Source organism: Caretta caretta, chromosome 27, assembly GCF_965140235.1.
Source record: "Caretta caretta isolate rCarCar2 chromosome 27, rCarCar1.hap1, whole genome shotgun sequence".
Classification (NCBI taxonomy): domain Eukaryota; kingdom Metazoa; phylum Chordata; order Testudines; family Cheloniidae; genus Caretta; species Caretta caretta.
In genome coordinates, this window is record NC_134232.1 from 6,964,926 (window position 1) to 6,980,005 (window position 15,080).

The following is a 15,080-nucleotide window of genomic DNA, read 5'->3' on the forward strand; positions in this document are numbered from 1 at the left end:
TCAATCCTCCAGCAGCATACTTTCTCACTTTCAGCTCCTTGCATGTACCTCAGTAACTGGAGTGAGAGCCTTTTTAAACCAGATGTCCTGATTAGCCTTAATTAATTCTAGCAGCTTCCCAATTGGCTACAGGTGTCCTAATTAGCCTCCCTGCCTTAATTAGTTCTAGAAAGTTCCTGAGTGTTCTGGAATAGTCCCTGTTATTTTACCCAGGGAAAAGGATCCTGCTTAACTTGGAACTAATGTATCTACCTTCGACCACTCTTTTGTAGCCATCTGGCCTGACCCTGTCACAGTATGTATGTAAAGCTTACGGCAATGTAGTAGGTTTTGGCTATACGTGCTCCAACTTGTGGTTTTCACAGTTTGGTGAATGTGTAGCTGTAATTCTTTTTGTTGTCTCCCAGCATGGAGTGGTAGGGGTAAGTATCTACACCATGCTGCTGCTGGGTACGTTGGAGGTTACAGGCAATGCAAACCACAGAGTTTGCCAACGTTTGGAAAGGCTGCTGACTCCAGGGTCTTTGAACATGTGGGTCAGTAATGGTCTGCAACATCTGAGTTTGTTACCTGAGCAAACCCATGATGTCTTGGTTCATTTCCCATGCCTTTCAGGTCCTTTTCCTTTCCCTACAGCAGCCACTTTCTCCACATTTGGACCTTCTCTGTGGCCCCTCCGAGCTCTGCATTCATGGTCTTAGGCTGTAGAGGATTGGAGGATCTCAGAGAACATATCCTCCCTAGTCCTCTTCTTTCTCCTTCTGATCAGGGTCAGACGTTCAGCAGGTGTGGCGGGAGCATCTCTCAAGGCCACCATGCCAGAGGCTGCTGATTAATAGTGTTAGATGCTGCTGGTACACTATTAGATTTACAGTCACAAGGAAAGGGAAAAATAAGTCCCAACTCCGCCCCCCCCATGTTATTCTCATAAATATTTTCAATAAGAAATACTGATTATCACTTTAACTTTGGAGCATTTAGCCTAGCCTCATGGGGTGCCTCTCCCTGGGTATAATATTGGCACTATTTTCACAGGCAGTGGTGATTTTGCCTGATATCTCACTCCTGAGGGTGAAAAAAATTGCAGAGAACCTAGGTGCTACTGGTGTCCTGAAGCCTCTTGGGCCCTTATACTGCTTACTTCAGTGGTGCCTGCCAAACTCATCACAGAGTAGCATGGGAGAGTCTCCTATTGCAGTGGCTTCCATTCCTAAAAATCTTCCAGACGATGGTAGAGTATTTCCATCAGAGTTTCATCGAGATCTCTCAAGAGTATAAAAGTTACATTCCTGTTCAGATAAACAAAGGATTCCTTGTGGCCCCTCCTACCTAGCCCAACAGGGATGCCAAATCCACCTCTGTTCTGTCTCTACCTGAGCACAGGATATTGATCTGATGTGGATTGTGTAATCAAACTGCCACACCGTTTTTTTTAATGTATTTCCTCACATTTAATTTTCTAATGTTTTACTAGTAAATTAACAATCAAAGGTCCATGCCTTTGTTATGTAAAACTGCAGATGAGATGAGCGCCATTTTTAAATGAGGCTGAGGGGAGGGAAGGAGGAAGGGAGATAAGGTTTCAGGCAGCGAAAAGAAAAAAAGTAAGGAAAAAATGCGTGTATATGCTTACCTGAACTCTGTTTTCCTTCATTCGTGGGCTCATCTGTGCTTGCCTGGCAGGACTGGCTTGACTCTGGTGGAGTTTCAAACAGCTCCTGGTTTCTGGCATGGTTTGAATCCCTAGTTGTATCTCTTCTCCTGCCCCCCAGCTCCTCTCCTTGCTGTTCACAGGAAGGGGCTCTGCCTCTTGCTCCTGTGAAGTGTACAGTTATCAGAGTTGCTGGTGGGGTTACAGCCAAGTATGGCATGCAATTAATTGTAAAAGCAGCAGGACTGCCAGGCAGTTTCAGATTTCTCATTGCCCTCTCACCTTCTGGCAGCCCCAGTGATGTTCCCTCACTTTCATGCAGCACTGCTGCTTATCCTTGTCCTGGCCCTCTTTCAGCATTCCGTGTGCAATCTGCATTTAGATGTTGATATTTCTTTGGCTGTTTCATAGCTGTGCTTGCAAAGCCTCTTTTCCTCACCAGACAAGTAGATCCAAGACTCCTTGCCTGCTCGAAGCAGGACCACATATAATAGCTCTCTATGTGTGTGGAGCCGGCATGGTCAGATGCACACAACAAAAGTGAGCTATTGGGTATGCTCACCAAGGTGGGCAATCAGGAAAAGGCATTTCAAAAACATGCAGGGAATATTAAAAGGCGGGGGGAGGGCTTCCAATGGAGTTCAAAATTATGACTACAGAAGCCATTATCATGGGGACAGGGGCATTGTGGGAAAGCTGCTGGTGGACTGTCAGGGTTGACACAGGTAATGCAGTGTCTACACTTGCACTGCATCACCCTTAGTAAGTCGACCATACTCTGCATTGCTTGGGGAGGTGATGTTATTGCATTGTTGTAAACAGGGTGCTTTCGTCTACAGGAGACAGATTTAGTGTACACATATGCACAACTAGGTCGATGAAAGTCAGCTTATGTTGACCTAACTTTGTAGTGCAGACTAGGCCTCACTGACTGAATTGCTCTAAACTGTGCTCACAGCGCAGTGGTTTTGCCCTTTTATGACCATTCTTCAAGGAGGAGTAAAATTTTAAAGGTGATTTGCAAAGAAAAATAAAATTAGGTTGCTGTTCTTTTTTGCTTCTTTGTAAGGGACAAAGAAGGCCTGAGTTATAGGTTGTTTTTTTTTTTTTGGTGGGGGTGGGAGGGTGGGAGATGGTATTTTTCTTGGTTGTCACCTTACAAATGCAGGACTCATCTGCTCTGGCAGAGTCTGATTAACAGAAAAACTAGTAGGTTTATAGTGTAAAAGAAGACAAGTGAAACCTGGTTAACTGTGAGAGGAGTGACATGTATTCAGACTATTTGATGCTTTTTCTATACTTCGTTTGTTTCTCTCCTCTGGTGTCAGGAAACAAATGAACAATTCAGAACAAGAAACTTAAGACCAAGTTTTCTTCTATTTAAAGTCTTCTTTGTCCAAGCTCTCCAGTTTCTTACTGTGTCTTGGTAAAGAAGGCAACAAGTGCCTTAAGCTGAGATCCCATCTTTAGGCCTCTGCCACAGAAGTCATGGAAGACAACACAGGCAAAGTAGGTACTTTTTTTTATGTATTCTTTTATTATAAAATAAGTGGAAAAAGTGCCCTCACTGAAGAAGATTCCTCTAGTCTTCCTTTGGAGAACCAGTGTACTTGAAAGGACCAGCCATGTCGACATTTCTTTGCCCAGCTGCTTGCCAAAGGGAAGCAGACACAAACTCTGTGACCTAACTTTGATTCCGATCCCACCTGGTAGGTCTCGATCTGAGTAGAATGTCCAGACTTATGGAGAGGAACAGAAAGTAGAGCGCTTCCTTCCAATACTTACTGTCCACCCCATAAAGTTCTTCTTTTTTCTGAGGGAGAAGTAAAAACTTTTAACCCAGGATTGCTTGCATCAACAGAACCTAGAAGGCCTCCCTGCTGTCATCTTTGAAGGCCCAAGCCACTACTGCACCAAGAATATGCTTAAGCAAATCATTTGTGGGTCCTACTTCCCTCTCTACGATTGGCAGGGCTCTTTTGCTAGGAGGTTTCAAAAAGTCATTTCCTTCCTATCCTTCCTCCTGTAAGCAGACCCCCTTTTAGGTGAGGGAATATGATTCTGAGATAGAGCATGTTGCACCCTGCTACTCTATCTTCAAAAGCGCCCATATGTGATTCCCCTGTCCCCCCCCTCCAAGAGTGGATGTATGTCTCCTATGACCCAGACTCTGAAGATTTTCCTTGTGGAGTCTCAGGTGGAGGAAGATGAGATGGGGATACCCATTTCTTAAGCCTTTGGACAAGTCACTCCCTTTTAAAGGTTATGTGGAGATGTGCTGCTCCAGAGGCAGCCTTCTAATTTCACAGTGAAAATTCTCCTAAAAATGTTACAAGCTAGACTTCAAATTCTAGGATCTCTGGACATGTTGATCTAAGTTTGACTCTGCAGTGGCTTCTCAGTCAGAACCCTTGGACCTCCCATTTGACATTCATGTCTCTCTGTGGGATCCCCTGAAATGCAAGGTGGAAGCCATAGCAAGCTTTGCCTGCTACATTTTCAAGCCACACATCCAAACGTTTTTCTGAGATTCAGGCTGGTAAGGCAGTATGTAAAACGTTTTCAAATTGGTTATCCACAACTCTTTTGTCTGTTCTGTTGCCATAAATATTCATTCTGATATTACCTAGGACTCCTTTCACTTAGAAAACTTCACCATCAGCATCTCTGTTGTGGGACAAAGGATCCATCCATCAGGAATCAGGACATTTGTGTGATTCCTTTCCTGGCCTTGCTCAAAGCAGGTCTTGGAGACACAGTAGTAAAAATATAACTCACATGACTGGAGTACTGTCATGGATGGATATAAACTGTTCAGGAAGGTCAGGCAGGGCAGAAAAGGTGGGGGAGTTGCATTGTATGTAAGGGAGCAGTATGACTGCTCAGAGCTCAAGTATGAAACGGCAGAAAAACCTGAGTCTCTGGATTAAGTTTAGAAGTGTGAGCAACAAGGGTGATGTCGTGGTGGGATTCTGCTATAGACCACCGGAGCAGGGGGATGAGGTGGACGAGGCTTTCTTCCGGCAACTCACAGAAGTTACTAGATCGCAGGCCCTGGTTCTCATGGGAGACTTCAATCACCCTGATATCTGCTGGAAGAGCAATATAGCTGTGCACAGAAAATCCAGGAAGTTTTTGGAAAGCGTAGGGGACAATTTCCTGGTCCAAGTGCTGAAGGAACCAACTAGGGGGGGAGCTCTTCTTGACCTGCTGCTCACAAACCGGGAAGAATTAGTAGGGGAAGGAAAAGTGGACGGGAGCCTGGGAGGCAGTGACCATGAGATGGTCAAGTTCAGGATCCTGACACAGGGAAGAAAGGAGAGCAGCAAAATACGGACCCTGGACTTCAGAAAAGCAGACTTTGACTCCCTCTGGAACCGATGGGCAGGATCCCCTGGGAGAATAACATGAGGGTGAAAGGAGACCAGGAGAGCTGGCTGTATTTTAAAGAATCCTTATTGAGGTTATAGAGACCATAGATCATAGAATATCAGGGTTGGAAGGGACCTCAGGAGGTCATCTAGTCCAACCCCCTGCTCAAAGCAGGACCAATCCCCAATTTTTGCCCCAGATCCCTAAATGGCCCCCTCAAGGATTGAACTCACAACCCTGGGTTTAGCAGGCCAATGCTCAAACCACTGAGCTATCCCTCCCCCCAACAAACCATCCCGATGTGTAGAAACCATCCCGATGTGTAGAAAGAATAGTAAATATGGCAGGCGACCAGCTTGGCTTAACAGTGAAATCCTTGCTGATCTTAAACACAAAAAAGAAGCTTACAAGAAGTGGAAGATTGGACAAATGACCAGGGAAGAGTATAAAAATATTGCTCAGGTATGCAGGAGTGAAATCAGGAAGGCCAAATCACATTTGGAGTTGCAGCAGGCAAGAGATGTTAAGAGTAACAAGAAGGGTTTCTTCAGGTATGTTAGCAACAAGAAGAAAGTCAAGGAAAGTGTGGGCCCCTTCCTGAAAGAGGGAGGCAACCTAATGACAGAGGATGTGGAAAAAGCTAATGTACTCAATGCTTTTTTTGCCTCAGTCTTCACGAACAAGGTCAGCTCCCAGACTACTACACTGGGCAGCACAGCATGGGGAGGAGGTGACCAGCCCTCTGTGGAGAAAGAAGTGGTTCGGGACTATTTAGAAAAGCTGGACGAGCACAAGTCCATGGGGCTGGATGCGCTGCATCTTAGAGTGCTAAAGAAGTTGGCGGATGTCATTGCAGAGCCATTGGCCATTATCTTTGAAAACTCATGGCGATCGGGGGAAGTCCCGGACGACTGGAAAAAGGCTAATGTAGTGCCCATCTTTAAAGACAGGAAGAAGGAGGATCCTGGGAACTACAGGCCAATCAACCTCACCTCAGTCCCTGGAAAAATCATGGAGTAGGTCCTGAAGGAATCAATGCTGAAGCACTTAGAGGAGAGGAAAGTGATCAGGAACAGTCAGCGTGGATTCACCAAGGGCAAGTCATGCCTGACTAATCTAATTGCCTTCTATGACGAGATAACTGGCTCTGTGGATGAGGGGAAAACAGTGGACATGTTGTTCCTTGATTTTAGCAAAGCTTTTGACATGGTCTCCCACAGTATTCTTGCCAGCAAGTTAAAGAAGTGTGGGCTGGATGAATAGACTATGAGGTGGATAGAAAGCTGGCTAGATTGTCGGGCTCAATGGGTAGTGATCAATGGCTCCATGTCTAGTTGGCAGCTGGTATCAAGTGGAGTGCCCCAAGGGTCGGTCCTTGGGCCGTTTTTGTTCATTATCTTCATAAATGATCTGGAGGATGGGATGGATTGCACCCTCAGCAAGTTTGCAGATAACACTAAACTGGGAGGAGAGGTAGATACTCTGGAGGGTAGGGATAGGATACAGAGGGACCTAGACAAATTAGAGGATTGGGCCAAAAGAAATCTGATGAGGTTCAACAAGGACAAGTGCACCGCTACAGACTAGGGACCGAATGGCTCGGCAGCAGTTCTGCAGAAAAGGACCTAGGGGTTACAGTGGACGAGAAGCTGGATATGAGTCAACAGTGTGCCCTTGTTGCCAAGAACGCCAATGGCATTTTGGGATGCATAAGTTGGGGCATTGCCAGCAGTTTGAGGAACGTGACTGTTCCCCTCTATTTGACATTGGTGAGGCCTCATCTGGAGTACCGTGTCCAGATTTGGGCCCCACACCACAAGAAGGATGTGGAAATATTGGAAAGAGTCCAGCGGAGGGCAACAAAAATTATTAGGAGACTGGAACACATGACTTATGAGGAGAGGCTGAGGGAACTGGGATTGTTTAGTGTGCGGAAGAGAAGAATGAGGAGGGGATTTGATAGCTGCTTTCAACTACCTGAAAGGGGGGTTTCAAAGAGGATGGATCTAGGCTGTTCTCAGTGGTAGCAGATGACAGAACAAGGAGTAATGGTCTCAGGTTGCGGTGGGGGAGGTTTAGGTTGGATATTAGGAAAATCTTTGTCACTAGGAGGGTGGTGCAACACTGGAATGTGTTACCTGGGGAGGTGGTGGAATCTCCTTCCTTAGAAGTTTTTAAGGTCAGGTTTGACAAAGCCCTGGCTGGGATGGTTTAGTTGGGATTGATCCTGCTTTGAGCAGGGGGTTGGACTAGATGACCTCCTGAGGTCCCTTCCAACCCTGATATTCTATGATTCTATGAAATGCATGTATCCTGTCTGCGCTAGATCACTATGAGGTTGCATTTGTGGAACTGCAAAAATTGGGTAACTTCTCAAAAACGCTTATGTAGAAACTGTTCAGGTGCTCAAGCATCTGAGCCATGTCCACGCTCTTCCAGAAGATAATGATCTCTTAAAAAATGTTGTTGTTAGAATTGGGCCTGAAATATTGTATCCCCATAGCTACATTGGTCAAGGATGTTAAAATCCCACACCTCTTACTGACATAGCTATATGCTGAGAAAACCCGCAGAGTAGATGCAGCTGTGTTGACAGAAGAGTTCTGTGTCTCAGGCTATAGGGCTGTGCTGACAGAACCTAGCTATGCCGGTACAGTCTCTGTAGTCTAGACGTACCCTGAGTTTGGTCATTTTGAAGAGATAAGGTTGTTTGTCTGGAGTGGAAACAAATATGGCAAGTATTTCAAGTGACTGATAGCCCTGCATTGTCTGAGTGCATCTCTTAATTCTAACTCTTGCTTCAAACATGGGAAGTTAATGTATTTTTTCTCTTGTTGCTTGTATTTGTCAGATAATTTTTCTTAACACTTTTTATAGAACACAGAGTTTGTTTATGGTTCATTAACCCTTTCACCTGCCTCTGTAGTATTCAAACCACATGATCTCTTCTACTGTCTATTCCTTGTGAAGCTTTCTGACATGGTAAGGTTTCATCTGACCTTGCTACATTATTTTTTGTTTTAAATTTTGCACCATCTTCCTCCTGTTAGCCTTCAAGCTCATGCCTCTGTAACCGTACATTCAAGGTAATCATAAGGAATTGAGAGATAAAACAAGGCATTAGATCTGTTTTGCTGCTTTTTAAAGAAAAAAATATTTGCAGGATTTTTAACAGTGCAAACTGTTGTATTTTCCTTCATTAAAAATCATTTTCTATTAGATTTTTATAAAGAAAGGAATATGGGTGTGTACTTTTGAGCAACCTTGTCTGCATGATACTGCTGCTGCTTCAATATTGTGCAGTAATCCAACATGCTAATTTTCTGAGCTTGATTTGACTGCATGTTTGATGGAAGATGAGCCAAATATAAAACACATGGTCTTTTGAAATGTTTCAGAAATTATTAAATTATCTACCCTCTGGAAAGGTAGTTTTTACATTGTCTGCAGAATAATGGGGACATATAACTTACATTGCTGTATATATTGACCGGATGACTAGAAAAAGGCTAATGTAGTGCCAATCTTTAAAAAAGGGAAGAAGGAGGATCCTGGGAACTACAGGCCAGTCAGCCTCACCTCAGTCCCTGGAAAAATCATGGAGCAGGTCCTCAAAGAATCAATCCTGAAGCACTTGCATGAGAGGAAAGTGATCAGGAACAGCCAGCATGGATTCACCAAGGGAAGGTCATGCCTGACTAATCTAATCACCTTTTATGATGAGATTACTGGTTCTGTGGATGAAGGGAAAGCAGTGGATGTATTGTTTCTTGACTTTAGCAAAGCTTTTGACACGGTCTCGCACAGTATTCTTGTCAGCAAGTTAAGGAAGTATGGGCTGGATGAATGCACTATAAGGTGGGTAGAAAGCTGGCGAGATTGTCGGGCTCAACGGGTAGTGATCAATGGCTCCATGTCTAGTTGGCAGCCGGTATCAAGTGGAGTGCCCCAAGGGTCGGTCCTGGGGCCGGTTTTGTTCAATATCTTCATAAATGATCTGGAGGATGGTGTGGATTGCACTCTCAGCAAATTTGCGGATGATACTAAACTGGGAGGAGTGGTAGATACGCTGGAGGGGAGGGATAGGATACAGAAGGACCTAGACAAATTGGAGGATTGGGCCAAAAGAAATCTGATGAGGTTCAATAAGGATAAGTGCAGGGTCCTGCACTTAGGACGGAAGAACCCAATGCACAGCTACAGACTAGGGACCGAATGGCTAGGCAGCAGTTCTGCGGAAAAGGACCTAGGGGTGACAGTGGACGAGAAGCTGGATATGAGTCAGCAGTGTGCCCTTGTTGCCAAGAAGGCCAATGGCATTTTGGGATGTATAAGTAGGGGCATAGCGAGCAGATCGAGGGACGTGATCGTTCCCCTCTATTCGACATTGGTGAGGCCTCATCTGGAGTACTGTGTCCAGTTTTGGGCCCCACACTTCAAGAAGGATGTGGATAAATTGGAGAGAGTCCAGCGAAGGGCAACAAAAATGATTAGGGGTCTGGAACACATGAGTTATGAGGAGAGGCTGAGGGAGCTGGGATTGTTTAGCCTGCAGAAGAGAAGAATGAGGGGGGATTTGATAGCTGCTTTCAACTACCTGAAAGGGGGTTCCAAAGAGGATGGCTCTAGACTGTTCTCAATGGTAGCAGATGACAGAACGAGGAGTAATGGTCTCAAGTTGCAGTGGGGGAGGTTTAGGTTGGATATTAGGAAAAACTTTTTCACTAGGAGGGTGGTGAAACACTGGAATGCGTTACCTAGGGAGGTGGTAGAATCTCCTTCCTTAGAGGTTTTTAAGGTGAGGCTTGACAAAGCCCTGGCTGGGATGATTTAACTGGGAATTGGTCCTGCTTCGAGCAGGGGGTTGGACTAGATGACCTTCTGGGGTCCCTTCCAACCCTGATATTCTATGATTCTGTGATTCTATTAATACCGTTGGCTGGTCACAGGGAAACCTGTGTTTTCTTTAGATGCCAGAGTGGTTATGTTGATCCATGCTCTGTCACTTATTTGCTTTAGTGTAATGACTTTTCACTATTTGAATAAAATTTAATGAAGAAACATCTTATTTAAGATATTTTGGGTTAGGCATATTAGGAGGTTTTCGCTGAGTGTCTTTACTATACAAAGCTTTTTTTTGCATGGCTAGCTTTATGTAGTAGAATCTATTAGAGTGATGATTACTGAAAAGTAATGTTGGGTTCTGCTTTTTAACAAATTTTAGAAAAAAAGTTTAGGTAAAAAATAATTAATTCCAGCAGCTTTTCTTATCTTTGTTTTTTTTTTTTTTTCTTGGTTGGGTTTCTTTTGGTGCATGTTTCTCTTTCCTCACAATCATAATGGAGAGGGACATCTGCTTTTACCTTCCCTTGCCAATGATTTGATTCATAGGGTATGTCTACACTACTGAATAAGGTCGAATTTATAGAAGTCGGTTTTTTAGAAATCGGTTTTATAAATTCGAGTGTGTGTGTCCCCACAGAAAATGCTCTAAGTGCATTAAGTGCATTAACTCGGCGGAGCGCTTCCACAGTACCGAGGCAAGCGTCGACTTCCGGAGCGTTGCACTGTGGGTAGCTATCCCGCAGTCTCCGCTGCCCATTGGAATTCTGGGTTGAGATCCCAATGCCTGATGGGGCTAAAACATTGTCGCGGGTGGTTCTGGGTACATATCGTCAGCCTCCCGTTCCCTCCCTCCCCCCGTGAAAGCAAGGGCAGACAATCATTTCGCGCCTTTTTTCCTGAGTTACCTGTGCAGACGCCATACCACAGCAAGCATGGAGCCCGCTCAGGTAACCGTCACCCTATGTCTCCTGGGTGCTGGCAGACGCGGTACGGCTTTGCTGCACAGTAGCAGCAACCCCTTGCCTTCTGGCAGCAGACGGTGCAATACGACTGGTAGTCGTCCTCATCGTGTCCGAGGTGCTCCTGGCCGCGTCGGCTGGGAGCGCCTGGGCAGACATGGGCGCAGGGACTACATTTGGAGTGACTTGACCAGGTCATTCTCTTTAGTCCTGCAGTCAGTCCTATTGAACCATCTTATGGTGAGCAGGCAGGCGATACGGACTGCTAGCAGTCGTACTGTACCATCTTCTGCCAGGCAGGCAAGAGATGAGGATTGCTAGCAGTCGTATTGCACCATCTTCTGCCAGGCAGGCAAGAGATGGGGATGGCTAGCAGGCGTACTGTACCATCTTCTGCCGAGCAGCCATGAGATGTGGATGGCATGCAGTCCTTCTGCACCGTCTGCTGCCAGCCAAAGATGTAAAAGATAGATGGAGTGGGTCAAAACAAGAAATAGACCAGATTTGTTTTGTACTCATTTGCCTCCTCCCCTGTCTAGGGGACTCATTCCTCTAGGTCACACTGCAGTCACTCACAGAGAAGGTGCAGCGAGGTAAATCTAGCCATGTATCAATCAGAGGCCAGGCTAACCTCCTTGTTCCAATAACAACGATAACTTAGGTGCACCATTTCTTATTGGAACCCTCCGTGCAGTCCTGCCTGAAATACTCCTTGATGTACAGGCACCCCCTTTGTTGATTTTAGCTCCCTGAAACCAACCCTGTAAGCCGTGTCGTCAGTCGCCCCTCCCTCCGTCAGAGCAACGGCAGACAATCGTTCCGCGCCTTTTTTCTGTGCGGACGCCATACCACGGCAAGCATGGAGCCCGCTCAGCTCACTTTGGCAATTAGGAGCACATTAACCACCACACGCATTATTCAGCAGTATATGCAGCACCAGAACATGGCAACGCGATACCGGGCGAGGAGGCGACGTCAGCGCGGTCCCGTGAGTGATCAGGACATGGACACAGATTTCTCTGAAAGCATGGGCCCTGACAATGCATGCATCATGGTGCTAATGGGGCAGGTTCATGCTGTGGAACGCCGATTCTGGGCTCGGGAAACAAGCACAGACTGGTGGGACCGCATAGTGTTGCAGGTCTGGGATGATTCCCAGTGGCTACGAAACTTTCGCATGCGTAAGGGCACTTTCATGGAACTTTGTGACTTGCTTTCCCCTGTCCTGAAGCGCATGAATACCAAGATGAGAGCAGCCCTCACAGTTGAGAAGCGAGTGGCGATAGCCCTGTGGAAGCTTGCAACGCCAGACAGCTACCGGTCAGTTGGGAATCAATTTGGAGTGGGCAAATCTACTGTGGGGGCTGCTGTGATGCAAGTAGCCCACGCAATCAAAGATCTGCTGATATCAAGGGTAGTGACCCTGGGAAATGTGCAGGTCATAGTGGATGGCTTTGCTGCAATGGGATTCCCTAACTGTGGTGGGGCTATAGACGGAACCCATATCCCTATCTTGGCACCGGAGCACCAAGCCGCCGAGTACATAAACCGCAAGGGGTACTTTTCGATAGTGCTGCAAGCTCTGGTGGATCACAAGGGACGTTTCACCAACATCAACGTGGGATGGCCGGGAAAGGTGCATGATGCTCGCATCTTCAGGAACTCTGGTCTGTTTCAAAAGCTGCAGGAAGGGACTTTATTCCCAGACCAGAAAATAACTGTTGGGGATGTTGAAATGCCTATATGTATCCTTGGGGACCCAGCCTACCCCTTAATGCCATGGCTCATGAAGCCGTACACAGGCAGCCTGGACAGTGGTCAGGAGCTGTTCAACTACAGGCTGAGCAAGTGCAGAATGGTGGTAGAATGTGCATTTGGACGTTTAAAGGCGCGCTGGCGCAGTTTATTGACTCGCTTAGACCTCAGCGAAACCAATATTCCCACTGTTATTACTGCTTGCTGTGTGCTCCACAATATCTGTGAGAGTAAGGGGGAGACGTTTATGGCGGGGTGGGAGGTTGAGGCAAATCGCCTGGCTGCTGGTTACGCGCAGCCAGACACCAGGGCGGTTAGAAGAGCACAGGAGGGCGCGGTACGCATCAGAGAAGCTTTGAAAAACAGTTTCATGACTGGCCAGGCTACGGTGTGAAAGTTCTGTTTGTTTCTCCTTGATGAACCCCCCCACCCCTTGGTTCACTCTACTTCCCTGTAAGCTAACCACCCTCCCCTCCTCCCTTTAATCATTGCTTGCAGAGCCAATAAAGTCATTGCTGCTTCACAGTCATGCATTCGTTATTCATTCATCACACAAATAGGGGGATGACTACCAAGGTATCCCAGGAGGGGTGGTGGAGGAGGGAAGGAAAATGCCACACAGCACTTTAAGCACAGCACTTTAAAAGTTTACAACTTTAAAATTTATTGAATGACAGCCTTCTTTTTTTTGGGCAATCCTCTGTGGGGGAGTGGCTGGTTGGCCGGAGGCCTCCCCACCGCGTTCTTGGGCGTCTGGGTGTGGAGGCTATGGAACTTGGGGAGGAGGGCGGTTGGTTACAGAGGGGCTGCAGTGGCAGTCTGTGCTCCAGCTGCCTTTGCTGCAGCTCAACCATACACTGGAGCATACTGGTTTGGTCCTGCAGCAGCCTCAGCATTGAATCCTGCCTCCTCTCATCATGCTGCCGCCACCTTTGAGCTTCAGCCCTGTCTTCAGCCCGCCACTTACTCTCTTCAGCCCGCCACTTACTCTCTTCAGCCCTCCACCTCTCCTCCCGGTCATTTTGTGCTTTCCTGCACTCTGACATTATTTGCCTCCACGCATTCGTCTGTGCTCTGTCAGTGTGGGAGGACAGCATGAGCTCGGAGAACATTTCATCGCGAGTGCGTTTTTTTTTCTTTCTAAGCTTCACTAGCCTCTGGGAAGGAGAAGATCCTGTGATCATTGAAACACATGCAGCTGGTGGAGAAAAAAAAAGGGACAGCGGTATTTAAAAAGACACATTTTATAAAACAGTGGCTACACTCTTTCAGGGTAAACCTTGCTGTTAACATTACATACATAGCACATGTGCTTTCGTTACAAGGTCGCATTTTGCCTCCTCCCACCGCGTGATTTTGGTTGAATGCCAGCAAACATACACTGCAATGCTTTGTTCTACAGTGATTCCCCAGTACGTGTTGCTGGCCTGGAGTGGTAAAGTGTCCTACCATGAAGGACGAAATAAGGCTGCCCTCCCCAGAAACCTTTTGCAAAGGCAGAACCGCAAATGCCAGGGCAAAGTAATCCTTTCACATGCTTGCTTTTAAACCATGTATAGCATTTTAAAAGGTACACTCACCAGAGGTCCCTTCTCCGCCTGCTGAGTCCAGGAGGCAGCCTTGGGTGGGTTCGGGGGGTACTGGCTCCAGGTCTAGGGTGAGAAACAGTTCCTGGCTGTCGGGAAAACCGGTTTCTCCGCTTGCTTGCTGTGAGCTATCTACAACCTCCTCCTCATCATCTTCTTCGTCCCCAAAACCTACTTCTGTATTGCCTCCATCTCCATTGAAGGAGTCAAACAACACGGCTGGGGTAGTGGTGGCTGAACCCCCTAAAATGGCATGCAGCTCATCATAGAAGCGGCATGTTTGGGGCTCTGACCCAGAGCGGCTGTTCGCCTCTCTGGTTTTCTGGTAGGCTTGCCTCAGCTCCTTCAGTTTCACGCGGCACTGCTTCGGGTCCCTGTTATGGCCTCTGTCCTTCATGCCCTGGGAGATTTTCAGAAAGGTTTTGGCATTTCGAAAACTGGAACGGAGTTCTGATAGCACGGATTCCTCTCCCCAAACAGCGATCAGATCCCGTACCTCCCGTTCAGTCCATGCTGGAGCTCTTTTGCGATTCTGGGACTCCATCATGGTCACCTCTGCTGATGAGCTCTGCATGGTCACCTGCAGCTTGCCACGCTGGCCAAACAGGAAATGAGATTCAAAAGTTCGCGGTTCTTTTCCTGTCTACCTGGCCAGTGCATCTGAGTTGAGAGCGCTGTCCAGAGCGGTCAGAATGGAGCACTCTGGGATAGCTCCCGGAGGCCAATACCATCGAATTGTGTCCACAGTACCCCAAATTCGAGCCGGCAACGTCGATTTAAGCGCTAATCCACTTGTCAGGGGTGGAGTAAGGAAATCGATTTTAAGAGCCCTTTAAGTCGAAATAAAGGGCTTCATTGTGTGGACGGGTGCAGGTTTAAATCGATTTAACGCTGCTAAATTCGACCTAAAGT

At 46.8% G+C, this 15,080-nt stretch overlaps 2 protein-coding genes across 13 annotated transcripts in view; one reads left to right on the forward strand and one right to left on the reverse strand.

Moving 5' to 3' along the window:
- The window catches only part of TANC2 (tetratricopeptide repeat, ankyrin repeat and coiled-coil containing 2), a 713,825-nt gene that overhangs the window by 297,321 nt on the left and 401,424 nt on the right, over positions 1–15,080 (forward strand). The window lies entirely within an intron of this gene.
- Positions 13,224–15,058, reverse strand: LOC142070192 (uncharacterized). The gene is made up of 2 exons (XM_075123664.1): positions 14,163–15,058; positions 13,224–13,780 (listed from the first exon to the last, which is right to left on the reverse strand). The coding sequence occupies exons 1-2, from the start codon at positions 14,740–14,742 to the stop codon at positions 13,239–13,241; spliced, it is 1,122 nt and encodes a 373-aa protein (XP_074979765.1). The 5' UTR covers positions 14,743–15,058; the 3' UTR covers positions 13,224–13,238.